General features: G+C 55.7%; 1 protein-coding gene across 2 annotated transcripts; it reads right to left on the minus strand.

Moving 5' to 3' along the window:
• Positions 1-293: 293 nt before the first annotated feature.
• On the minus strand, positions 294-27,781 carry PI4KB (phosphatidylinositol 4-kinase beta; the record flags this gene model as incomplete). Of its 2 annotated transcripts, XM_040332795.1 has the most annotated exon segments (10): positions 294-426; positions 1,408-1,673; positions 3,845-3,968; positions 4,053-4,157; positions 5,529-5,638; positions 5,751-5,978; positions 6,165-6,392; positions 15,246-15,290; positions 20,652-21,565; positions 27,304-27,781. In XM_040332795.1, coding segments are annotated over 9 exon segments (2,127 nt in total), but the record flags the coding sequence as incomplete, so codon positions are not given.

Raw genomic sequence — 27,781 nt, forward strand, 5'->3', positions numbered from 1 at the left:
CCTCACCCAACCCGCCCGTCTACATTCCTCTGAACGGAAGAACGTCGGCGCCAAGATGGAGAAATACGAAGATCTACCCATTAGGTTGGCCAATAGTCTTCTACTACTCAGATGGTAGCAGGTGGGCGGGGCCGACTCGGGGCTCAGGATCGGGACAACCCTAGTTACCAACAGCGAATATCGCCAAGCAAATCGGCGATAGCCGACGGATCAACGACCACCAGACTGAACGGACAGACGATGCCCCCCCCCCTAATTCTCAGATGACTCCTCCCCCCCCCAGTTGCACTTACATCCACAAACTCCGACGTCAATTTGAAGGCCGAGGTCTCGAAGCCCAGATTCCTGGGGGAGCTGGAGAGGATGAAGCCGAAATCGATGTGAATGATGTGACCATCGGCGTCCAGTAAGATGTTCCCGTTGTGCCTGGGAGGGAAAGAAAGCACGTTGGTCGTTATGGATCTCACGCGTGTCACTATGTCAACCGAGAACAATAGCCTTTGGCGCCTATGTGCGGCTCGCAATATAGGGAGGCGGAGTCAGCGATTTCTGAAGAGCGCACAGCCCATCGCAGACCCCGCCCTCCTCATATCCCAAGAGCATATTAGGAGGTGGGCAGGGCCAAGAACAGAGCCCCGCCCATTCAGCAAATACCATCCTTTATGAACTGGCCCAACATCCAACCTTTTAGCACCATATTATAGTCCCCCCCCCCCCCCCCCCCCCCAGGCCTGTAACTACCCCTCCTTCAATCCCACCGGCCTGTCCTGGGCACAAAGCCCCCCCTTCTCCCAGACGGGTCACCAATCCCACCGGCCTGGGCACAAAGCCCCCCCCTTCTCCCAGACGGGTCACCAATCCCACCGGCCTGGGCACAAAGCCCCCCCTCTCCCAGATGGGTCACCAATCCCACCGGCCTGTCCTGGGTACAAACCCTCCCCCCCTCCCAGATGGGTCATCAATCCCACCGGCCTGTCCCGGGCACAAAGCCCCCCCCCCCTCTCCCAGGTGGGTCATCAATCCCACCGGCCTGTCCTGGGCACAAAGCCCCCCTCCCAGATGGGTCATCAATCCCACCGGCCTGTCCTGGGCACAAAGCCCCCCTCCCAGATGGGTCATCAATCCCACCGGCCTGTCCTGGGCACAAACCCCCCCCCCCCCCCGATGGGTCATCAATCCCACCGGCCTGTCCTGGGCACAAAGCCCCCCCCCCCTCCCAGATGGGTCACCAATCCCACCGGCCTGTCCTGGGCACAAACCCCCCCCCCCTCCCCGATGGGTCATCAATCCCACCGGCCTGTCCTGGGCACAAAGCCCCCCCTCCCAGATGGGTCATGAATCCCACTGGCCTGGGCACAAAGCCCCCCCCCCCCCCCTCTCCCAGACGGGTCACCTCTGATCTCTCACCTGTCTTTGACTTGGAGAAGGTAGCAGACCAGGCAGTAGCCGGCGCAGCTCTGTACAAAGTTGCGTTGAGCGGTCAGGAAAGCTTCGGTGGTGTAGCTGCCGTGTTCCTGGAGGAAATAATCCAGAAGAGACAGCTGGGACTGCTTCTTCACCTGATGGATGGACACGGCATTGACCACCGGCTCTATCATACCGCTGTCCGCCGAGATCACCAAGATCTTGTATGGCCGGATCCACAGCGGAACGCGTTCCGTCTCCCATATGGACTGGGGTGGAAAGAGAACGAGATGGAGATTAGTACACGTCAATCATTCCCTGCCCTCCATTACCACATCTCTCCAGCAGAGGGAGCAATCATTCCCCGCCCTCCATTACCACATCTCTCCAGAAGAGGGAGCAATCATTCCCCGCCCTCCATTACCACATCTCTCCAGAAGAGGGAGCAATCATTCCCCGCCCTCCATTACCACATCTCTCCAGAAGAGGGAGCAATCATTCCCGTCCATTATCACATCTCTCCAGAAGAGGGAGCAATCATTCCCCTGTCCTCCATTACCACATCTCTCCAGAAGAGGGAGCAATCATTCCCCGCCCTCCATTACCACATCTCTCCAGAAGAGGGAGCAATCATTCCCCGTCCTCCATTACCACATCTCTCCAGAAGAGGGAGCAATCATTCCCCGCCCTCCATTACCACATCTCTCCAGCAGAGGGAGCAATCATTCCCCACATCTCTCCAGCAGAGGGAGCAATCATTCCCTATCCTCCATTACCACATCTCTCCAGAAGAGGGAGCAATCATTCCCCGCCCTCCATTACCACATCTCTCCAGAAGAGGGAGCAATCATTCCCCCGCCCTCCATTACCACATCTCTCCAGCAGAGGGAGCAATCATTCCCCATCCTCCATTACCACATCTCTCCAGCAGAGGGTGCAATCATTCCCCGTCCTCCATTACCACATCTCTCCAGAAGAGGGAGCAATCATTGCCTGTCCTCCATTACCACATCTCTCCAGAAGAGGGAGCAATCATTCCCCGCCCTCCATTACCACATCTCTCCAGAAGAGGGAGCAATCATTCCCCGCCCTCCATTACCACATATCTCCAGCAGAGGGAGCAATCATTCCCGTCCATTACCACATCTCTCCAGCAGAGGGAGCAATCATTCCCCGCCCTCCATTACCACATCTCTCCAGAAGAGGGAGCAATCATTCCCCGCCCTCCATTACCACATCTCTCCAGAAGAGGGAGCAATCATTCCCTATCCTCCATTACCACATCTCTCCAGAAGAGGGAGCAATCATTCCCTGTCCTCCATTACCACATCTCTCCAGAAGAGGGAGCAATCATTCCCCCGCCCTCCATTACCACATCTCTCCAGAAGAGGGAGCAATCATTCCCCGCCCTCCATTACCACATCTCTCCAGCAGAGGGAGCAATCATTTCCCATCCTCCATTACCACATCTCTCCAGAAGAGGGAGCAATCATTCCCCGCCCTCCATTACCACATCTCTCCAGAAGAGGGAGCAATCATTCCCCGCCCTCCATTACCACATCTCTCCAGAAGAGGGTGCAATCATTCCCTGTCCATTACCACATCTCTCCAGAAGAGGGAGCAATCATTCCCTGTCCTCCATTACCACATCTCTCCAGAAGAGGGAGCAATCATTCCCCGCCCTCCATTACCACATCTCTCCAGAAGAGGGAGCAATCATTCCCCGTCCTCCATTACCACATCTCTCCAGAAGAGGGAGCAATCATTCCCCGCCCTCCATTACCACATCTCTCCAGCAGAGGGAGCAATCATTCCCCGTCCTCCATTACCACATCTCTCCAGAAGAGGGAGCAATCATTCCCTGTCCTCCATTACCACATCTCTCCAGAAGAGGGAGCAATCATTCCCCCGCCCTCCATTACCACATCTCTCCAGAAGAGGGAGCAATCATTCCCCCGCCCTCCATTACCACATCTCTCCAGCAGAGGGAGCAATCATTCCCCATCCTCCATTACCACATCTCTCCAGCAGAGGGTGCAATCATTCCCCGTCCTCCATTACCACATCTCTCCAGAAGAGGGAGCAATCATTGCCTGTCCTCCATTACCACATCTCTCCAGAAGAGGGAGCAATCATTCCCGTCCATTACCACATCTCTCCAGAAGAGGGAGCAATCATTCCCCGCCCTCCATTACCACATCTCTCCAGAAGAGGGAGCAATCATTCCCCGCCCTCCATTACCACATCTCTCCAGAAGAGGGAGCAATCATTCCCCGCCCTCCATTACCACATCTCTCCAGAAGAGGGAGCAATCATTCCCCGCCCTCCATTACCACATCTCTCCAGAAGAGGGAGCAATCATTCCCCGCCCTCCATTACCACATCTCTCCAGAAGAGGGAGCAATTATTCCCCGCCCTCCAATTACCCCCGCTCCCTTACCTGCAGCTGTTTGAGGACCTGATAGGCCAGCAGCTCCTGTCTGAGGTCATCACCGCATTTCACGATGACGGAGAGCAGTCTCCAGTTGGGGAAGTGCCCATAGGGGGAACCCTCTCGGATCCTCCTGGAATACAGTAAGTCATATTAGATATCTACACGACAATCTGCTGCTCATACAAGGAAAACTGGCCCCGCCCACAACACTCACCTGACTTTCTCCTCCCAGGGCTCCTTCAGTGCTACAGCAGAAGGGTCCTCGGGGTCCCGGCGGAAAGTGGTGGGCGTGTGCGCCAGCTGCTCTGATAGGCGCCGCCTGTAGGAGAGACAGAGTTTTCATACCACTCATTTCAAGGTGACCCCAAACATTTTTTTTCTATTTGTGTAAAAGGGTTCAGAAGTATTCGATAGGTGGAAGCGCAAAGGTTGGTGTAAGAACATTGGCCTCCAACCATACAAGCTTGGTGGACTGGAGACATCCAACATTGGCTTTGTGGACTGGAGACATCGAACATTGACCTCCAACCATACAAGCTTGGTGGACTGGAGACATCGAACATTGGCCTCCAACCATACAAGCTTGGTGGACTGGAGACATCGAACATTGGCCTCCAACCGTACAAGCTTGGTGGACTGGAGACATCGAACACTTGCCTCCAACCGTACAAGCTTGGTGGACTGGAGACATCGAACACTGGCCTCCAACCGTACAAGCTTGGTGGACTGGAGACATCAAACATTGGCCTCCAACCATACAAGCTTGGTGGACTGGAGACATCCAACACTGGCCTCCAACCGTACAAGCTTGGTGGACTGGAGACATCGAACACTGGCCTCCAACCGTACAAGCTTGGTGGACTGGAGACATCGAACACTGGCCTCCAACCGTACAAGCTTGGTGGACTGGAGACATCGAACATTGGCCTCCAACCGTACAAGCTTGGTGGACTGGAGACATCAAACATTGGCCTCCAACCGTACAAGCTTGGTGGACTGGAGACATCAAACATTGGCCTCCAACCGTACAAGCTTGGTGGACTGGAGACATCAAACATTGGCCTCCAACCGTACAAGCTTGGTGGACTGGAGACATCAAACATTGGCCTCCAACCGTATAAGCTTGGTGGACTGGAGACATCGAACACTGGCCTCCAACCGTACAAGCTTGGTGGACTGGAGACATCCAACATTGGCCTCCAACCGTACAAGCTTGGTGGACTGGAGACATCCAACCGTACAAGCTTGGTGGACTGGAGACATCCAACCGTACAAGCTTGGTGGACTGGAGACATCCAACATTGGGCCTCCAACCGTACAAGCTTGGTGGACTGGAGACATCCAACCGTACAAGCTTGGTGGACTGGAGACATCCAACATTGGGCCTCCAACCGTACAAGCTTGGTGGACTGGAGACATCCAACCGTACAAGCTTGGTGGACTGGAGACATCCAACCGTACAAGCTTGGTGGACTGGAGACATCCAACCGTACAAGCTTGGTGGACTGGAGACATCCAACATTAGCCTCCAACTGTACAAGCTTGGTGGACTGGAGACATCCAACATTGGCCTCCAATTATACAAGCTTGGTGGACTGGAGACATCGAACATTGGCCTCCAAACGTACAAGCTTGCTGGACTGGAAACATCAAACATTGGCCTTCAACCGTACAAGCTTGGTGGACTCACCGGATGTCACCGGCAGCGATAAACACGGGCTCCTTGCTCTCCTGGCTGGTGATACTGTCTACGGAGAACTGGGAGATGTTATCGCAGCTGTTGGTGTGAAGTTCTGGTAGCTGGAGGACAAGAGAGAAAGAGAGAGAGAGAACATCCCGGGGGAATGAGAACCCGCTGCGGGCCAATCAGAAACATGACAAAAAAAAATAAAAAATACAGGAAGACGCTCACCTCTACCTGCAGCTCGCCAATGTCATCCACCGACCAGGCCTCCTCGTCGTTGTCATAATTGGGCACCGTCGTGAAGCTGCTGGCTCTCTGCTCGTGGGTGATGCCGCACTCCGGGAGGTTCTCCACTGAGCGCGTGCTGCGGATGCGGTTCTCGGGAATGCGAGTTGGGACCATAGATGTCTCGAAGTTCTCGCACTCGAGAACCTCCACGTAGATCAAATATGGAGCCTACAAAAGAGAACTTCTAAATGGTGATCGGTTCCGGGACCTCCTAGGCCCAATTTGGAAAAATCTAACAAAGCATACAGGAGTTTGCGTCTCTGCCCCTCCCACAATGGAGAGATTTCCTGCAGTAGTTTGCGTCTCTGCCCCTCCCACACCGTGATGCATCATGCACATTAATGTCCCCCTTACCTTGTCCTTGGAGTTCAGAACGACGGCCTGTGTGTGAGGGATCCTCACCACGTGGTGGTCGAAGCCGGCGGTGGGTAGCCAGACGCGGGCTGGCAGTTTGTGGTTAAGCAGGGAGAGTTCGGAGATGAGCCGGTGGGTCTTCTGCTCCTTGGTGGGCAGGGTGGCAAGCCTCTTCCCGATAGACATGAGAGACTTGATGAACTCCCGCTCCGGGGCCAGTCTGACAGGCTGCCGAGGGGGCAAAGGCAAAACATTTTATAAAAGCCCCCAACTCGTGGCAGGACCCTTTCCATCTACAACACCCCCCAACCCAAACCCTCGGTCTGTAATATGAACTGTCTGTTTGGCCTGGTTTCTTCTCTCCCATACCAACACTTATGGGTCACCAACTCCTCCCTCCCGCCTCACTGCAAAGAGCTCCTCCTTTCCTCCCGCCTCACTGCAAAGAGCTCCTCCTTTCCTCCCGCCTCACTGCAAAGAGCTCCTCCTTCCCTCCCGCCTCACTGCAAAGAGCTCCTCCTTCCCTCCCGCCTCACTGCAAAGAGCTCCTCCCTCTCGCCTCACTGCAAAGAGCTCCTCCTTCCCGCCTCACTGCAAAGAGCTCCTCCTTCCCGCCTCACTGCAAAGAGCTCCTCCTTTCCTCCCGCCTCACTGCAAAGAGCTCCTCCTTTCCTCCCGCCTCACTGAAAAGAGCTCCTCCTTCCCTCCCGCCTCACTGAAAAGAGCTCCTCCCTCCCGCCTCACTGCAAAGAGCTCCTCCCTCCCTCCCGCCTCTCTGCAAAGAGCTCCTCCATCCCGCCTCACTGCAAAGAGCTCCTCCCTCCTCACTGCAAAGAGCTCCTCCCTCCTCACTGCAAAGAGCTCCTCCCTCCTCACTGCAAAGAGCTCCTCCCTCCTCACTGCAAAGAGCTCCTCCTTCCCTCCCGCCTCACTGCAAAGAGCTCCTCCCTCACTGCAAAGAGCTCCTCCATCCCGCCTCACTGCAAAGAGCTCCTCCCTCCCGCCTCACTGCCAAAAAAAACTCCTCCCTGCAAAAAAACTCCTCACTTTTACTGTAAAAGTCCTCTTCCGATACCTTACTGTATGGAACCCCTTCCTATCGCTCTTACTATAAAAAGAACCCCCTTGCTAAAGCTCTTACTGTAAAGAACCCTTTTTATACTGATGGACAGCTGATGACCCCCTTTCCCCGTAATTGATCTGCATTGAGCGATCTCATCCCCCATATATAGGGACATTTACCGAGATACACCAACACCTACCCACAATCCACCATGAGAGACACACCACCCTGCACTCAGGACACACCAATCCAACAAATCACCCACCACCAACTACCGATCGACACCCCATTATCAATCACACATTTACAGTGAAACTTGGACAGAGCTGGGGAGGGTTAGTCGTCCTGTCTGGGTTATACTATGGTGTCCCCATTGGGGTGAGGGAGGGGGCACCTTTGTTTCCTGTCATGGTGACTATTCAGGAAGTGAGGTCTCCCCAATAGGGACGCAGGCAATAATACAGACCCCCAAGATCTAACCGGGCCCAAATCTATCCAGGTTTCGGCTGGAGGCCTCAATGATTTTAGGGGTCAAACCTGAAGAACACCAACACCGATTACACCCGGATTCTCATCACCATTCATTGCCGGCAATTGGTCACAATCAACTAGACTTGTTTTGTAATGGTGAAGATGTTACGTTACTTCTCAAAGCCACTTCTTCAGCTCTACTGAGTGTCCAAAGCGTACCCCAACATTTATATCCACATGGGTAGCACCGCCACCTTTATCCAATCACCATGGAATCTGTCAAAGCAGACGGTGATTGTACAAGAGGAGGACAGGAGGTGTGGAAGTTCTGGAACCCCCCCCCCGTCATTGTTACCTTATCCCGTCCTTGGTATTAGGGTCTCTGCACGGGCTTCAACCCTTCTAATCACATGACAGAAGGTGCAAATTATTGTTAGATTGCTGGAGTAGAGAAGATAAAAAGACATACGGGGAAGGACGACGACGGGGGAAGGACGACGACGGGGGAAGGAGGAGGACGACGGGGGAAGGAGGAGGACGACGGGGGAAGGAGGAGGACGACGGGGGAAGGAGGAGGACGACGGGGGAAGGAGGAGGACGACGGGGGAAGGAGGAGGACGACGGGGGAAGGAGGAGGACGACGGGGAAGAAGGAGGAGGACGGGGAAGAAGGAGGAGGACGGGGGAAGGAGGAGGACGACGGGGGAAGGAGGAGGACGACGGGGGAAGGAGGAGGACGACGGGGGGAAGGAGGAGGACGACGGGGGAAGGAGGAGGACGACGGGGGAAGGAGGAGGACGACGGGGGAAGGAGGAGGACGACGGGGGAAGGAGGAGGACGACGGGGGAAGGAGGAGGACGACGGGGGAAGGAGGAGGACGACGGGGAAGGAGGACGACGGGGAAGGAGGACGACGGGGAAGGAGGAGGACGACGGGGAAGGAGGACGACGACGGGGAAGGAGGACGACGGTTAGACAATAATTCACACCTTCAGCCACGTAAATTGAATAAAACCTATGCACCCTTCTTTACAGAGGAAGCCCAGTTGAATGTGACCAACTACAAGATACACCATGACATGGATCAAGGAGAACCTTCACAAAAATTAAGTGGGATACATTTTTTCCCTCCCAATGATTTCATTAGTGAAGAAAAATTTAACAGCATTGACAATAGTGCCCCCTACAGACAAGGAGGATGAACTACGATAACTTGATTCCACCTATTTTTCACTTGATTTGCTCCCTATGGATAAGCACCTCAGGCCATGGACTGCCTAGGAAGCATCTAAAACTGGCCATCATTCACCATGCATTCTGTTGGTACAATTTATTTCCGATCCACCAATAGCTATGTGCTACAAGAACCTCTTAGAATTGGGTTCTCCACCACACAGATGTGCTACAAGAACCCGCTAGGATTGGCTCTCCACCACACAGATGGGCTACAAGAACCTGCTAGGATTGGCTCTCCACCACACAGATGGGCTACAAGAATCTGCTAAGATTGGGTCTCCACCATACAGACGGGCTACAAGAACCTGCTAGGATTGGGTCTCCACCACACAGATGTGCTACAAGAACCTGCTAGGATTGGGTCTCCACCATACAGATGGGCTACAAGAACCTGCTAGGATTGGGTCTCCACCATACAGATGGGCTACAAGAACCTGCTAGGATTGGGTCTCCACCATACAGATGGGGTACAAGAACCTGCTAGGATTGGGTCTCCACCACACAGATGTACAAGAACCTGCTAGGATTGGCTCTCCACCATACCGATGGGCTACAAGAACCTGCTAGGATTGGGTTCACCACACAGATGGGCTACAAGAACCTGCTAGGATTGGGTTCACCATACAGACGGGCTACAAGAACCTGCTAGGATTGGGTTCTCCACCATACAGATGGGCTACAACAACCTGCTAGGATTGGGTTCTCCACCATACAGATGTGCTACAAAAACCTGCTAGGATTGGGTTCTCCACCACACAGATGTACAAGAACCTGCTAGGATTGGATATCCACCATACAGACAGGCTACAAGAACCTGCTAGGATTGGCTCTCCACCACACAGATGGGCTACAAGAACCTGCTAAGATTGGGTCTCCACCATACAGATGGGCTACAAGAACCTGCTAGGATTGGGTTCACTACACAGATGTACAAGAACCTGCTAGGATTGGCTCTCCACCATACAGACGGGCTACAAGAACCTGCTAGGATTGGCTCTCCACCACACAGATGGGCTACAAGAACCTGCTAGGATTGGCTCTCCACCATACAGACGGGCTACAAGAACACGCTAGGATTGGGTCTCCACCACACAGATGGGCTACAAGAACCCGCTAGGATTGGCTCTCCACCACACACCTTTGGTGGATCTGAAAAGCTTGTCGAAGAATTGCACAAACAGATTGTAATGGGTGTGACCAGGTTTAGATCGTTCCATCTTCTGAAACCCTTCTATTTTGATTGGCTGAGGGGAAAAAAATGAAATGGTGATCATTGAGAACAGAGCAGGAAGAGGGACCGTTCGATTTACAGTTGCATCTCTTCCAAGAAGAGTTTCTGGAACTAAACCTTAAAAAGGAACAAAAAGTGAGCAATGATAATGGTAGGCTTGGACACGGCGGCCTCTCAGTCTTGGCTGGTGGCCATTGATAAAAGTAGAATAATTTTTTAATGGTAATTTGGGTCCCACCTACAAATAAGGAAATGAAGAACCCCAAAAAAAAGGGACAAATGCCAGACGAGAAATGGCCACCAGCTGGGCGGACACACACAGAAGACGAGACACATCAATGACGGGACACACAGAGAGCGGAAGGAGAGGAATTACATCTGGAGGATCATCGGAGACCAAGTCTTCATCATTAGAACCATTGGATTCAAAAAGGAGAAGCAGCATTTCCTTCGGAGAGGCCGCCATCTTTGCAGGACATGGCCGGGTTTGGAGCTCGCGGGTTATTAGGGAGGATTATACGGAGCCAAGGGGGACGCACCCAGAGGATGGAAATTCTCATAACGGGATGCGCTGACTATTACTTGGAGATCACATGAACTTCATGATGTGGAGAAATAAAACGGATATAATGGTGAAGGGTTGGGGGCCAGTGATGAGGAACCTTGGCGCCCCAAATGTTATCATCATGGGAAATGTAGTTCCAAAACATCTGGGGTGCCAAGGTTCTCCATCACTGGGTAAGGCCATGTTTTCATCTTTTTAGGTCGCCTCCCACTCTTGCCCTGGTGACAGGAAGTCTACAATTCTGTAGCAGGAAAAAAAAAAATATCTACCAATGCGGAAGGAGAGGATTCCCTCACACTTTGGATCGCCGGGACAGGAAGTCATGGCGTATCTCCCCAAAACGGGACCAGACAGCGGCACCCCGACCATTTTCTCAGCATGGTCAAGCCGTACTTTGGTTGAGGGAACTACAGCGGACCCTCGGATTGCAAGCAACGCAGTTAACGAGCGTTTCGCAATACGAGTGATGCATTTAAAAAAAATCCCGACTTGGTTTGCGAGTGTTGTCTCGCAAAATGAGCAGGATTCAAGCCAAAGCGGAGTGCAGTACCGCGTTTGGCCTGAGGTGTGTGTGTTTGGGGGGGCCGTAGCCAAGCGGGGACGTTCAGAAATGCTCAGAAAACCTTGAAAAAAATAAATCTCCGTTCCCGAGCCCAGCCGAGATGTCCTCGGCCCTTTCCGTGTGTTTCCGAGGCTCTCCAGTGCCCCAACCCTGGCCACATGCGGTATTGCATGCCATAGAAGTCAATGCGGAACAAATTATTTTTGTTTCCATTGACTCCTATGGGGAAACTCGCTTTGATATGAGAGTGCTTTGGATTACGAGCGTTCTCCTGGAACAAATTATACTCGTTCCTCTGTAACTTTTTACTAAGGCCAAAGTGGAGAAGATGGATCCACTCTATAGCGATGGACTCCATGATACGATTATTATTTTTTACTTTCTCAATTAGAAAACTATAAAACAGATTGATTTGCCTTCCCACGGCCAAGGTGGTGTCATGCGGTCTTGGCATGCGCAGTGGGCGGGCAAAAGATGCTGGGGGGGGGGAGCACAAGACACACAACTTACAGCTATTGGCCAGAGGGCAGCCATTGTGACACCAGACAAAAAGCGATAACAATGAAAGCCGCGGCTTGGGACTCTACGTGCGACCTACTCACTGAATCCGATCGAAAGTTTGTTTTTGTTCGGCATTTTAACGGTGAGCCCCCCCCTCCTCCAACACTGAGCCACTTGACTACGGCTCCCAGAATGCTCTGGTGCCCAGTGCCATAAAAGATAAAACATAATTAGTGGAAGGAACGGTCAGATCCAGTGAGTAGGACAATGACGGGGCAACATTCACAAATATCGGGGTAAAGACCCTCTGCCATATAGAGATTCCTTCCCACCAGCCCTGTGTGGCTGTATTATGTCCTGGCGCCCCCCTCTGGATACACTGTGTGGCTGTATTATGTCCTGGCGCCCCCCTCTGGCTATACTGTGTGGCTGTATTATGTCCTGGCGCCCCCCTCTGGATACACTGTGTGGTTGTATTATGTCCTGGCGCCCCCCTCTGGATATACTGTGTGGCTGTATTATGTCCTGACGCCCCCCTCTGGATATACTGTGTGGCTGTATTATGTCCTGGCGCCCCCCTCTGGCTATACTGTGTGGTTGTATTATGTCCTGGCGCCCCCCTCTGGATACACTGTGTGGTTGTATTATGTCCTGGCGCCCCCCTCTGGATATACTGTGTGGCTGTATTATGTCCTGGCGCCCCCCTCTGGATACACTGGGTGGTTGTATTATGTCCTGGCGCCCCCCTCTGGATATACTGTGTGGTTGTATTATGTCCTGGCGCCCCCCTCTGGATACACTGTGTGGTTGTATTATGTCCTGGCGCCCCCCTCTGGATACACTGTGTGGTTGTATCAAGTCCTGGCGCCCCCCTCTGGATATACTGTGTGGTTGTATTATGTCCTGGCGCCCCCCTCTGGCTATACTGTGTGGCTGTATTATGTCCTGGCGCCCCCCTCTGGCTATACTGTGTGGTTGTATCAAGTCCTGGCGCCCCCCTCTGGATATACTGTGTGGTTGTATCAAGTCCTGGCGCCCCCCTCTGGCTATACTGTGTAGTTTTATATCCTGGCGCCCCCCTCTGGCTATACTGTGTGGTTGTATTATGTCCTGGCGCCCCCCTCTGGCTATACTGTGTGGCTGTATTATGTCCTGGCGCCCCCCTCTGGCTATACTGTGTGGTTGTATCAAGTCCTGGCGCCCCCCTCTGGATATACTGTGTGGTTGTATTATGTCCTAGCGCCCCCCTCTGGCTATACTGTGTAGTTTTATATCCTGGCGCCCCCCTCTGGCTATACTGTGTGGTTGTATTATGTCCTGGCGCCCCCCTCTGGCTACACCTTTCTCCAGTTTTGTACGAAGTGTGGATGGATTAGAGCATTTCATTGGGAAAAACCCCCCCCCCCCCCCCCCAGCTTTCTATCTTCCTTCCTACACAAAGTTTTAGTTCCTGAACCTTTAACATCCATATTTGTGAATGTTCCACGGGGTGGCAGTTGTACGATGCGCCCACTGCGGTGGTGCCATTATGCAGACATGCAAGGAAGGGGGGGGGCATATTTTGGGAGGGGCCATTTTTTTGTTGCCTCCCTCCTAAACTGTAACTCCACCTGGAACACATTGGACAGTCGGTACAACAGTCCGCTCTGTAAACGACTTTTTTTGGACTTCTCGCGGGTTTGGGTGTACAGGCTCTGGAAGTATCCGGCGCAGGGAATTCTATTGGAGGAATACAGTCCCACTTTAAGCAGTTAGGACGACAGATACTTCAAGAACCTGCACAGGAAGAAGAAAGGTGATATTCACAAAGTGAATGGATTTACATCAGATCAGTGGGCGGGGGAGGAGAAGGTGGAGTTACACTTGAAAAAGGCGAATCCGCCCCAAACTGGAATTTCGGCTCTAAGTGAACACAACCTCACCGGATCTTCTGTGGACTGCGGCAGTGACATCTCCTTTGTCAGATTCTCTCTATAAGGGTGAAATGGCCATGGGGAAGCCTTGTCGGGAGGGTGGCTAGGCGGTGGCCAGGGGGCGGGAGGGCAGCCAGGTGTCGGCAGTAGCAAGCGTGCGGCGGGCCTGGTGTTGGAAGGACAGCCAGATGGTGGCATTAGCAGGTGGGGGGCCAGGCGGCCATCAGGTGCTGGGAGGACGGCCAGGTGGTGACAGTACCAGGTGGGTGGCCGGGCAGCCAGGTAGCGAGTAGGCAGAGGGCCTGGTGTTGAGAGGATGGTCGGCTAGGTGGTGGCAGTAGCAGGTGGGTGGCCAGGCGGCAGCCAGGTGCTGGGAGGGCGGCCAGGCGGCAGCCAGGTGCTGGGAGGGCGGCCAGGCGGCAGCCAGGTGCTGGGAGGGCGGCCAGGTGGTGACAGTACCAGGTGGGCGGCCGGGAGCGGTGGGAGGGCAGCCAGGTAGCGAGTAGGCAGAGGGCCTGGTGTTGGGAGGACGGCCAGGTGGTGGCAGTAGCAGGTGGGCGGCCAGGCGGCAGTCAGGTCCTGGGAGGACGGCCAGGTGGTGGCACAGTAGCAGGTGGGTGGCCAGGCAGCAGCCAGGTGCTGGGAGGGTGGCCAGGTGCTGGGAGGGCGGCAAGGCAGAAGCCAGGTGCTGGGAAGGCAGCCAGGTGGTGGCAGCAGCAGGTGGGTGGACAGGCGGCAGTCAGGTGGTGGGAGGGCGGCCAGGTGGACGGCGGGCGGTGGGAGGGCAGCCAGGTAGCAAGCAGGCGGAGGGCCTGGTGTTGGGAGGACGGCCAGGTGGTGGCAGTAGCAGGTGGGCGGCCAGGCGAAAGCCAGGTGCTAAGAGGGCGGCCAGGTGGTGGCAGCAGCAGGTGGGCAGCCAGGTGGTGGCAGCAGCAGGTGGGCAGCCAGGTGGTGGCAGCAGCAGGTGGGCAGCCAGGTGGTGGCAGCAGCAGGTGGGCGGCAGGAGGGCGGCCAGGTGGTGGTAGTAGCAGGTGGGTAGCTAGGTGGTGGCAGTAGCAGGTAGGCGGCGGGAGGGTGGCCAGGCGGTGGTAGTAGCGGGTAGGCGGCAGGAGGGCAGCCAGGTGGTGGCAGTAGCAGGTGGGCAGCCAGGTGGTGGCAGCAGCAGGTGGGCAGCCAGGTGGTGGCAGCAGCAGGTGGGCAGCCAGGTGGTGGCAGCAGCAGGTGGGCGGCCAGGTGGTGGTAGTAGCAGGTGGGTAGCTAGGTGGTGGCAGTAGCAGGTAGGCGGCGGGAGGGCGGCCAGGTGGTGGTAGTAGCAGGTAGGCGGAGCTGAGAACACTGGTAAGGACATGTCACTGCTGGAGACTTCCAGAGATCTAGGCGTTGGGTGGTGAGGAAAGCTTTGAGGGGTCCACTTATAACCGGAACCTCCATTGTGGGCGGACCGGCCCCAGGAATCTCCGTAGAGGAAATGCTGCTATTGGTAGAGACAAAAGCCAGGAAGAGCCCCACCAGCCAACTAAGTAAAACGTGTGTCCACTTACTGAGGTGAACGACCTATCGAGACTTTCCGAACTGGATGAGAGGTCCTGGGAAGGAGGAGGAGGAGGAGGAGGAGGAGGAGGAGGAGGAGGAGGAGGAGGAGGAGGAGAGAGGAGGAGGAGAGAGGAGGAGGGAGGGAGGGTGATGGGCGGGAAGCAGAGGAAGGAGAGGGAGAAAAAGGTACAGATTTAGCTACTGGTGCGACAATGACATCATCAGCCCCGCCCACATTACAAGAGGCGGGTTGTAGGAAGGTGTGGGTGGCTGTGCGTTGTTCCTGCGTCTGTTGGAGGGAAGGAGATCATCGATGAACACAGACAGACTGACACAACGACAAACAACCTGACCCCATAACAGAGACACTCCCCCTGACACCAGGCCCCGCCCCCCAGAGGCTACCCAACCCTAGAACAGGAGCACGGGGACGAGACACTCCCCTGATTACTGATGGCCACTCCCACCCTCAAAGGTTACCCAACCCTAGAACAGGAGCATGGGGACGAGACACTCCCCTGATTACTGATGGACACTCCCACCCTCAAAGGTTACCCAACCCTAGAACAGGAGCATGGGGACGAGACACTCCCCTGATTACTGACACCAGGCCCGCCCCCTAGAGGCTACACAACCCAACCCTAGAACAGGAGCATGGGGACGAGACACTCCCCTGATTACTGACACCAGGCCCGCCCCCTAGAGGCTACACAACCCAACCCTAGAACAGGAGCATGGGGACGAGACACTCCCCTGATTACTGACACCAGGCCCGCCCCCTAGAGGCTACACAACCCAACCCTAGAACATGAGCATGGGGACGAGACACTCCCCTGATTACTGATGGCCACTCCCACCCTCAAAGGTTACCCAACCCTAGAACAGGAGCATGGGGACGAGACACTCCCCTGATTACTGATGGCCACTCCCACCCTCAAAGGTTACCCAACCCTAGAACAGGAGCATGGGGACGAGACACTCCCTGGCCACTCCCACCCTCAAAGGTTACCCAACCCTAGAACAGGAGCACGGGGAGGAGACACTCCCCCCTGACTACTAACACCAGGCCCCCCTCCAGAGGCTTCACATCCCAACCCTAGAACAGGGACAAGACACTCCCCTGATTACTGATGGCCACTCCCACCCTCAAAAGGTTACACAACCCAACCCTAGAACAGGAGCACGGGGGCAAGAAACTCCCCCCTGAATACTGATGGCCATTCCCACCCCAACACCATGCCCGCGAACAGCAGACTTCCCCCTGATTACTGACCAATGGTCACTCCCACCCCAACACATACCACACCCCCAGTACAGCAGATATCACCCAATTATTGACCACTCCCACCCTCAAAGGTTATACAACCCAACCCTATACCAGGGGCACAGGGGTGACAGACATCCCCCTGATCACTGATAGCCACTCCCACCCCAACAGCTTGCCACACCCCCAGAAAATCAGACACCCCCTGCTTACCGACAGATGGCCACTCCCATAACACCACCATGCTCCACCCCAAGAAATTACAACCCCCCCAGGAGGTTACTAAACCCAAAACTATACCAATGGCACAAGGGCAACAGACCACTCCCACCCAATGCCACAGACCCGCCCCTGAAGAACAGCAGACACCCTTTGACGGATGGCCACTCCTACCCCTGCATCACTCACCCCCCCCCCTTCTTGATTAGTGACTGGTGGGCACGTAATAACGTATTCATCACATATATTTTATCTAAAGCTCAGCATTCCACCTACATGTACCATTCATACTCTGACTACAGTTATTGTTCTTTATATAGCGCCAACATATAGCGCAGCGCAGCACAGCAAACAACAAAGGGGTACATATGACAACATGAATGGCACTAGGAGGAGCTTACACTCTAAGAGGCGGGGCAACGCCAGGGGAAGGCGGAGACTGGTGGTGATGGGCTGGCCGCAGAGTAAATGATGGAGAACCCGCAGATGAGTAGACCACCGCCCCCCCATCTTACGGGGTGTCATGTATGTCACCAGGTTACAGGAGAACTCCGGACCCGGCACCGTTTCTTTCAACCCCTGGAAGTGACCACAGAGCCCCACAAAACTCCACGGAACCCCACAGAGCCCCACCGAACGCCACAGAAACCCACAGAGCCCCATAGAAACCCACAGAACGCCACAAAACCCCATAGAGCCCCACGGAACGCTACAGAGCCCCACACAGCGCCACAGAACCCCATAGAGCCCCACACAGCGCCACAGAGCCCCACACAGCGCCACGGAACCCATAGAAACCCACAGAGCCCAACAGAAACCCACAGAGCCCAACAGAAACCCACAGAGCCCAACAGAAACCCACAGAGCCCCATAGAAACCCACAGAATGCCACAGAGCCCCATAGAAACCCACAGAGCCCCATAGAAACCCACAGAGCCCCATAGAAACCCACAGAGCCCCATAGAAACCCACAGAGCCCCATAGAAACCCACAGAGCCCCATAGAAACCCACAGAATGCCACAGAGCCCCATAGAAACCCACAGAATGCCACAGAGCCCCATAGAAACCCACAGAGCCCCATAGAAACCCACAAAACTCCACGGAACCCCACAGAGCCCCATAGAAACCCACAGAGCCCCACAAAACTCCACGGAACGCCACAGAGCCCCATAGAAACCCACAGAGCCCCATAGAAACCCACAGAATGCCACAGAGCCCCACAAAACTCCACGGAACGCCACAGAGCCCCACGGAACCCCACAGAGCCCCATAGAAACCCACAGAGCCCCATAGAAACCCACAGAATGCCACAGAGCCCCATAGAAACCCACAGAGCCCCATAGAAACCCACAGAGCTCCACAGAACAACACAGAGCTCCACAAAACCCCATAAAAACCCACAGAAACCCACAGAGCCCCTTAGAACCCCATAGAAAGCCACAGAGCCCCACGGAACGCCACAGAGCCCCATAGAAACCCCCATAGAGCCCCACAGAACTTCATAGAACGCCACAGAGCCCCACAGAACGCCACAGAGCCCCACGGAACGCCACAGAGCCCCACGGAACGCCACAGAGCCCCATAGAAACCCCCATAGAGCCCCACAGAATGCCACAGAGCCCCACGGAATGCCACAGAGCTCCTCCCACAGAACCCCCATTGAGCGCTGTATGTGAGAGGTATACATTGCATGTATGGGACTAGATCATCTTGCCCTTCCTCCACCTGAAGACTGACAGTTGCCTTAAAAAAAAATACGGGGTTCCGTTGAGCTCTATGGGGGTCCCATGGGGGTTCTATGCAGTTCTATGCGGCTCTATGGGATTCTACAAGCCTATGACCCTTAATATGGTGCTGGAACTCAAATGGTTAAAAAAAGAAAGGGGGGGGGACTGGGTTTGGGGGGGGGGGTGGGTTGACAGACGAGGAAGTGGTCCCTTCGATGTCTCCCGTACACGGCGTGACACTTGCATGTCGCTGACTCAGCCTGGAGCCGCGCACACAATCTCTGTGTAAAGGTCACTGCAGACAATGACCCGCTCCTCCCAGCATGCACCTCTCTGTCTTATCACCCCGCAGGACCCGACTCAAAGTCTAACCGAGGACGGGACTATTACCCCCCCATCTTCCTGTCCTAGGGTGACAACGCTCCCTCCCTGTACTGTATCCATGGAGAAGTGTTGTCACCCCAGGACGGGACTATTACCCCCCCATCTTCCTGTCCTGGGGTGACAACGCTCCCTCCCTGTACTGTATCCATGGAGAAGTGTTGTCACCCCAGGACGGGACTATTACCCCCCCATCTTCCTGTCCTAGGGTGACAACGCTCCCTCCCTGTACTGGATCCATGGAGAAGTGTTGTCACCCCAGGACAGGACTATTACATCCACCCCCGCCCATCTTCCGGCCCTCGGGTGACAACGCTCCCTCCCTGTACTGTATCCATGGAGAAGTGTTGTCACCCCAGGACGGGACTATTACCCCCCCATCTTCCTGTCCTGGGGTGACAACTCTCCCTCCCTGTACTGTATCCACAGAGAAGTGTTGTCACCCCAGGACGGCACTGTTAACCCCCCCCCCCCATCTTCCGGTCCTCGGGTGACAACGCTCCCTCCCTGTACTTTATCCACAGAGAAGTGTTGTCACCTCAGAACAGGTCTACAGAACACCTCCCCCTCCTTATCTTGCTGAAGAGCAGGTTTGGTAGGACAGGACGGCACGGGACTCCCCCTCTTCATCCACAATGAACCCCCATAGCCGGAACTTCCACTTTACCGCAAAGAGAGGGAGAACTTCCTCCTCCCCGAGTGTCCGGGCCGCAGGAGGAGAGGGGGGCCCCTGGCACCGGAGGAATCCGGGAAGAAAGTCCCACACCGCCCGTCCCTGAATGGCGCATTGTTATCGGAGAGTCAGAGAGCAAAAGCCGGGGATCCCAACAGGAGGGCGGGGACAAGGACTGATCCTGGGGGGGGGGGGGCAAAACACGGACCGTTCTATCTTACAGCATGGACGGTCCTTGGAACGAAGGGGCAAGAGGGGGGGGGTCTTTATTCCCACAGCATGGTGATGGAAGGTTCTTGGGGGGGGGGGGGGGGGAGCCAAGGAACTTTATTCCTATAGCATGGACATGGAAGGTTCTCAGGACAGGCGGGCCTCTCCGCAGGCGGGCCTTGACGCTGAGGCGTACCAAACCTGTGCTGAGAGCGTGCACGCACGTGCACTACCCCAGCATCCTCCCAGCACAGTTACTGGTGCCTAATGGAAAGTTCCCTATTGTGACTTGTGATCGGGAGCTTCCCAATCACGCGACAGTACGCAAATATGCGGCCTTGACAACTGAGGCGTACCAAACCCTTGCCGAGAACGTGCGTGCGTGCATGTGCCCAACACAGTTCCGGGTGCCTAACAGAAAGTTCCATATTGCGACTTGTGATCGGGAGCTTTTTAATCACGTGACCCCTGTGACAGTACGCAAATATGCGGCTTCTCCGCAGGTGGGCCTTGACGCTGAATCGTACCAAGCGTGCGCGCACGTGCCCAGCATACTCCAAGCAAAGCTCCCTATTGTGACCGGGAGCTTTTTAATCACGTGACCCCTGTGACAGTACGCAAATATGCGGCTTCTCCGCAGGCGGGCCTTGACGCTGAAGCGTACCAAACGTGCACTCGCGCACACGTGCCCAGCACACTCAAGCAAAGTTCCCTATTGCGACTTGCGATCGGGAGCTTCCCAATCACGTGACCACTGACAGCCAATCGTGGTGGTCACATGATCGTAAACCCCGCCCCCCCTCCAGGATCAGAAACCCCTTAAAGGGCCGGGAGGCGCCGGCATTAAGCAAGGCCTCCTTCAGCATGACAACTAAACGAGTAAGCGACTCACACGCACGCACGCACGCAGCCATCAAACGCCCCCAGCCCCCCCTTTACCTCATCGTCGTTCTCCACTTTGGGATTGCTCGCCGTCCTCTTCAGGTTGCTGCTGAGGCTGATGCTGGCGGTGGCGTCGGACTTGGACCTCTGGTGCGTCCTCTTGGACGGGGACAGGCCGGTGTCCGGCGGCGTCAGGCTGAGCGCGGGCAGCTCGCGCTTCTTGTGGGCCGGCTTCAGCTCGTCGGAGAGGATGAGCTTGCGCAGCTTGGTGCCCCGGGAGTGGCGCTGGGTGGAGATGTGCATGTCCGAGGAGTAGGCCCCCAGGAGCCAGGCGCACTGCAGGGAGAAGTTGATGCTGTGGCGGCAGCGGTGGACCACGTAGGGCTTGATGGCGTCGCCCACGTCCTCGTCCATGTGGATGTACATGTTGAGGAGCTGCGGCAGGAAGAAGTCCACCTCCTCGTTCTTGAAGTAGAAGAGCCGGTTGCCGATGTAGGCTTGGACCCCGGGCTCCTTGGAGTTGTAGAGGTAGGAGATCCCCATGGAGATGTCGAAGAGCTTGCACTCGAAGAGCCGCAGGAGCCACGATTGCTTGCCCGAGTTCTTCTGCTTCCGCCGGGCGTTCTTCACGCAGTTGATGTCCACCTCGTCCTCCTCGCGGATTCTGGCGGGGGCCCCGGCCTCTTCCGCCTTGGGGTCCCCCCCGTTGGTGACGTGGTCGCCGTCCCCTATGCTGTCCAGGTTCTCGGTGGAGCTGTGCATCAGCTTCACCTTCTCCAGGACGTCCTGACACGCCTTCTGCGCCACGTCCGGGTCTATGACCAGAGACACGTCCGCCACGCCCTCCGCGATGGCGGAGAGGGGGCTGCTCCCGCCGCCGTTCCCCTGCAGGGCCACCTGACCAGAGAGCTTAGAGGCAGCTGGTTCCACCATGGCGTCACCCATCGTACGATCCTTCCACAACGCTGGGTCTGGGGAGAGAAAAGGACCATCGGTTAGTGGGAGGGAAGTCACATCAATAACGGGGGAGGGGCTTCAGTGTGCGACGCCCCCCCCCAATAAAACTTCAATTACCCCACTGGCACTCCCCTTCTCACTTGGCAGCAGTTGCCAGCTGTCATAATGACAGCCAGGAGTTGCTTCTGTCAAAAAACACAACACCCGATACATTGTTTATAAATATATCCAGACAGGCGAGGTACAAAGTAACAGTGTTTACAAACATTCATCAGACAGGAGATAGAGAGATACAAAGTAACATTGTATAGACAAGAGATTCTTTATCTCTATCTCCCGTCTGATCAATGTTTATAAACAATGTTACTTTGTATCTCTCTCTCTCCCGTCTGATCAATGTTTATAAACAATGTTACTTTGTATCTCTCTATCTCCTGTCTGATCAATGTTTATAAACAATGTTACTTTGTATCTCTCTATCTCTCGTCTGATCAATGTTTATAAACAATGTTACTTTGTATCTCTATCTCCCGTCTGATCAATGTTTATAAACAATGTTACTTTGTATCTCTCCTGTCTGATCAATGTTTATAAACAATGTTACTTTGTATCTCTCTCTCTCCTCTCTGATCAATGTTTATAAACAATGTTCCTTTGTATCTCTTGTCTGATCAATGTTTATAAACAATGTTACTTTGTATCTCTCTATCTCCCGTCTGATCAATGTTTATAAACAATGTTACTTTGTATCTCTCTATCTCCTGTCTGATCAATGTTTATAAACAATGTTACTTTGTATCTCTCTCTCTCCTCTCTGATCAATGTTTATAAACAATGTTCCTTTGTATCTCCCGTCTGATCAATGTTTATAAACAATGTTACTTTGTATCTCTCTATCTCCCGTCTGATCAATGTTTATAAACAATGTTACTTTGTATCTCTCTCTCTCCCGTCTGATCAATGTTTATAAACAATGTTACTTTGTATCTCTCTCTCTCCCGTCTGATCAATGTTTATAAACAATGTTACTTTGTATCTCTCTCTCTCCCGTCTGATCAATGTTTATAAACAATGTTACTTTGTATCTCTCTCTCTCCCGTCTGATCAATGTTTATAAACAATGTTACTTTGTATCTCTATCTCCCGTCTGATCAATGTTTATAAACAATGTTACTTTGTATCTCTCCATCTCCCGTCTGATCAATGTTTATAAACAATGTTACTTTGTATCTCTCTCTCCCGTCTGATCAATGTTTATAAACAATGTTACTTTGTATCTCTCTATCTCCCGTCTGATCAATGTTTATAAACAATGTTACTTTGTATCTCTCTATCTCCCGTCTGATCAATGTTTATAAACAATGTTACTTTGTATCTCTCTATCTCCCGTCTGATCAATGTTTATAAACAATGTTACTTTGTATCTCTCTCTCCTGTCTGATCAATGTTTATAAACAATGTTACTTTGTATCTCTCTATCTCCAGTCTGATCAATGTTTATAAACAATGTTACTTTGTATCTCTCTCTCCTGTCTGATCAATGTTTATAAACAATGTTACTTTGTATCTCTCTATCTCCTGTCTGATCAATGTTTATAAACAATGTTAGAGAAGTACAGCGCGGGGGGGGGGGGAGGGGGGGGTTCTCTGATTGGGAGATAATGAATGTTACAGAAGAAATTGAGAGATATTTCCATCTTTCAGTGTGATGAGGGTCATGTGATTCCCCCTCCCCCTCGGGGAGAAACCTGACATTTCATACACTCTATAGTGACACGAGACGCCGTCACATGCCGATCATTTGATCCGATCACACACCACCACAGGGGGGCGGCGGGGCAAACCACGGCAGGGGGGGGCAGCAGAAGGCGGGGGCAAACCACGGCAGGGGAGGCAGCAGGAGGCGGGGGCAAACCACGGCAGGGGGGGGCAGCAGGAGGCGGGGGGCAAACCACGGCAGGGGGGGGGCAGCAGGAGGCGGGGGGCAAACCACGGCAGGGGGGGGGCAGCAGAAGGCGGGGGCAAACCACGGCAGGGGGGGGGCAGCAGAAGGCGGGGGCAAACCACGGCAGGGGGGGCAGCAGGAGGCGGGGGCAAACCACGGCAGGGGGGGGCAGCAGGAGGCGGGGGGCAAACCACGGCAGGGGAGGCAGCAGGAGGCGGGGGCAAACCACGGCAGGGGGGCGCAGCAGGAGGCGGGGGCAAACCACGGCAGGGGGGCGCAGCAGGAGGCGGGGGCAAACCACGGCAGGGGGGGCAGCAGGAGGCGGGGGCAAACCACGGCAGGGGGGGCAGCAGGAGGCGGGGGCAAACCACGGCAGGGGAGCGCAGCAGGAGGCGGGGGCAAACCACGGCAGGGGAGCGCAGCAGGAGGCGGGGGCAAACCACGGCAGGGGAGCGCAGCAGGAGGCGGGGGCAAACCACGGCAGGGGAGCGCAGCAGGAGGCGGGGGGCAAACCACGGCAGGGGAGGCAGCAGGAGGCGGGGGCAAACCACGGCAGGGGAGCGCAGCAGGAGGCGGGGGCAAACCACGGCAGGTGGGGGCAGCAGGAGGCGGGGGGCAAACCACGGCAGGGGGGGGGCAGCAGGAGGCGGGGGCAAACCACAGCAGGGGGGGCAGCAGGAGGCGGGGGCAAACCACGGCAGGGGGGGGCAGCAGGAGGCAGGGGCAAACCACGGCAGGGGAGCGCAGCAGGAGGCGGGGGGCAAACCACGGCAGGGGAGGCAGCAGGAGGCGGGGGCAAACCACGGCAGGGGAGCGCAGCAGGAGGCGGGGGCAAACCACGGCAGGGGGGCGCAGCAGGAGGCGGGGGCAAACCACGGCAGGGGGGCGCAGCAGGAGGCGGGGGCAAACCACGGCAGGGGGGGCAGCAGGAGGCGGGGGCAAACCACGGCAGGGGGGGCAGCAGGAGGCGGGGGCAAACCACGGCAGGGGAGGCAGCAGGAGGCGGGGGCAAACCACGGCAGGGGAGCGCAGCAGGAGGCGGGGGCAAACCACGGCAGGGGAGCGCAGCAGGAGGCGGGGGCAAACCACGGCAGGGGAGCGCAGCAGGAGGCGGGGGGCAAACCACGGCAGGGGAGGCAGCAGGAGGCGGGGGCAAACCACGGCAGGGGAGGCAGCAGGAGGCGGGGGCAAACCACGGCAGGGGAGCGCAGCAGGAGGCGGGGGCAAACCACGGCAGGTGGGGGCAGCAGGAGGCGGGGGGCAAACCACGGCAGGGGGGGGGCAGCAGGAGGCGGGGGCAAACCACAGCAGGGGGGGCAGCAGGAGGCGGGGGCAAACCACGGCAGGGGAGCGCAGCAGGAGGCGGGGGCAAACCACGGCAGGGGGGTAGCAGGGGGCGGGGCAAACCACAGCAGAGGGGTAGCAGGGGGCGGGGCAAACCACAGCAGAGGTGGGATCTGTAGCCTGCCACCCTCAGTACCCCCTTCCCTACACTCTGCAGAAGACCCCCCCCCCCAGGGAAATACCTGCACTGATGTGGCGCCCCGTCCATGCTCGGGATGACGAGGGACGGGGATGGGGGGGGCGGGGATATAGGGGGGGTGGGGAGGACGGGATGGGGGGGCGGGGAGGACGGGATGGGGGGGGGGCGGGGAGTAGGGGGGGATGGGGGGGGGGCGGGGAGGACGGGATGGGGGGGGGGGGGCGGGGAGGATGTTTGTCTCTCGCTGTGTGGAGAACAAAGCCGGCCGGTGTTGAGTTACACGGAAACTTTCAGCCGACACCCGAGACCTCGGAGTCGTATCGTCCTCCGTATCCAGGAGATGGGGGGAGGGGCCGCTGACGTCCTACCCTAGAGTGTCAGCTCCTGGGCCCGGCCTCCCAGTCCCTCTACATACAGGGCAGGCTGGGAGTTGTAGTCCCTCGACATACAGGGCAGGCTGGGAGTTGGAGTCCCTCGACATACAGGGCAGGCTGGGAGTTGGAGTCCCTCTACATACAGGGCAGGCTGGGAGTTGTGGTCACTCTACATACAGGGCAGGCTGGGAGTTGTAGTCCCTCTACATACAGGGCAGGCTGGGAGTTACTCGACATACAGGGCAGGCTGGGAGTTACTCGACATACAGGGCAGGCTGGGAGTTGTGGTCACTCTACATACAGGGCAGGCTGGGAGTTGTAGTCCCTCTACATACAGGTAGGCTGGGAGTTGTAGTCCCTCTACATACAGAGCAGGCTGGGAGTTGTGGTCACTCGACATACAGGGCAGGCTGGGAGTTGTGGTCACTCTACATACAGGGCAGGCTGGGAGTTGTAGTCCCTCGACATACAGGGCAGGCTGGGAGTTGGAGTCCCTCGACATACAGGGCAGGCTGGGAGTTGGAGTCCCTCTACATACAGGGCAGGCTGGGAGTTGGAGTCCCTCTACATACAGGGCAGGCTGGGAGTTGTAGTCCCTCTACATACAGGTAGGCTGGGAGTTGTAGTCCCTCTACATACAGAGCAGGCTGGGAGTTGTGGTCACTCTACATACAGGGCAGGCTGGGAGTTAGTCATGCTACATAGAGGGCAGGCTGGGAGTTGTGGTCACTCTACATACAGGTAGGCTGGGAGTTGTAGTCCCTCTACATACAGAGCAGGCTGGGAGTTGTAGTCCCTCTACATACAGAGCAGGCTGGGAGTTGTGGTCACTCGACATACAGGGCAGGCTGGGAGTTGTGGTCACTCTACATACAGGGCAGGCTGGGAGTTGTAGTCCCTCGACATACAGGGCAGGCTGGGAGTTGGAGTCCCTCGACATACAGGGCAGGCTGGGAGTTGGAGTCCCTCTACATACAGGGCAGGCTGGGAGTTGTAGTCCCTCTACATACAGGGCAGGCTGGGAGTTGTAGTCCCTCTACATACAGGTAGGCTGGGAGTTGTAGTCCCTCTACATACAGAGCAGGCTGGGAGTTGTGGTCACTCTACATACAGGGCAGGCTGGGAGTTACTCGACATACAGGGCAGGCTGGGAGTTGTGGTCACTCTACATACAGGGCAGGCTGGGAGTTGTAGTCCCTCTACATACAGGTAGGCTGGGAGTTGTAGTCCCTCTACATACAGAGCAGGCTGGGAGTTGTGGTCACTCGACATACAGGGCAGGCTGGGAGTTGTGGTCACTCTACATACAGGGCAGGCTGGGGGTTGTAGTCCCTCGACATACAGGGCAGGCTGGGAGTTGGAGTCCCTCGACATACAGGGCAGGCTGGGAGTTGGAGTCCCTCTACATACAGGGCAGGCTGGGAGTTGGAGTCCCTCTACATACAGGGCAGGCTGGGAGTTGTAGTCCCTCTACATACAGGTAGGCTGGGAGTTGTAGTCCCTCTACATACAGAGCAGGCTGGGAGTTGTGGTCACTCGACATACAGGGCAGGCTGGGAGTTACTCGACATACAGGGCAGGCTGGGAGTTGTGGTCACTCTACATACAGGGCAGGCTGGGAGTTGTAGTCCCTCTACATACAGGTAGGCTGGGAGTTGTAGTCCCTCTACATACAGAGCAGGCTGGGAGTTGTGGTCACTCTACATACAGGGCAGGCTGGGAGTTACTCGACATACAGGGCAGGCTGGGAGTTGGAGTCCCTCTACATACAGGTAGGCTGGGAGTTGGAGTCCCTCTACATACAGAGCAGGCTGGGAGTTGTAGTCCCTCTACATACAGAGCAGGCTGGGAGTTGTGGTCACTCTACATAGAGGGCAGGCTGGGAGTTGTGGTCCATATATACAGAGAATAGTGGGAGTTGTGGTTCGCCGGGCCTTCCCCTCTCCTCACCTCCTCGGGCGGTCACTCGGTCTCCTCCCTCCCGGTGAGGCCGCTCACATCTTCGGGCCGGGCCGCTTCCTCCGCCATCCCGGCTCTTCCCAGCTCCTTACACCATAGAGACTGACAACAAGCGGCCGGAGCGACCCACCATAGAGAAGACGGCTCTCCGCACTGACAGCGCTGCCTAGAGCGGCTCCCGGAACCAGCGAGACGGAGCACAGCGGGGCAGAGCGTCACCCGGAAACCACAGAGACAGCTGAGAAGACAGAGCGGTGCGGTGCTGGAAGTCTGATCTGGTCACAAGACCCCGGACCCTGCCTGCCCTCTGCTGGCCAAAGAGTGAAATGACAGAGAGCCGCTGACAGAGCACAGGAAACGCCTAAAACACCCCAAACGCTACAGAGACCCCGGAGAATACAATGGTGGGAGGTCTATATATTCCTGAGAGCAGAGACCCCGGAGAATACAATGGTGGGAGGTCTATATA

The sequence above is a fragment of the Rana temporaria genome, chromosome 13 (genome assembly GCF_905171775.1).
Source record: "Rana temporaria chromosome 13, aRanTem1.1, whole genome shotgun sequence".
NCBI classification, from domain to species: Eukaryota; Metazoa; Chordata; class Amphibia; order Anura; family Ranidae; genus Rana; species Rana temporaria.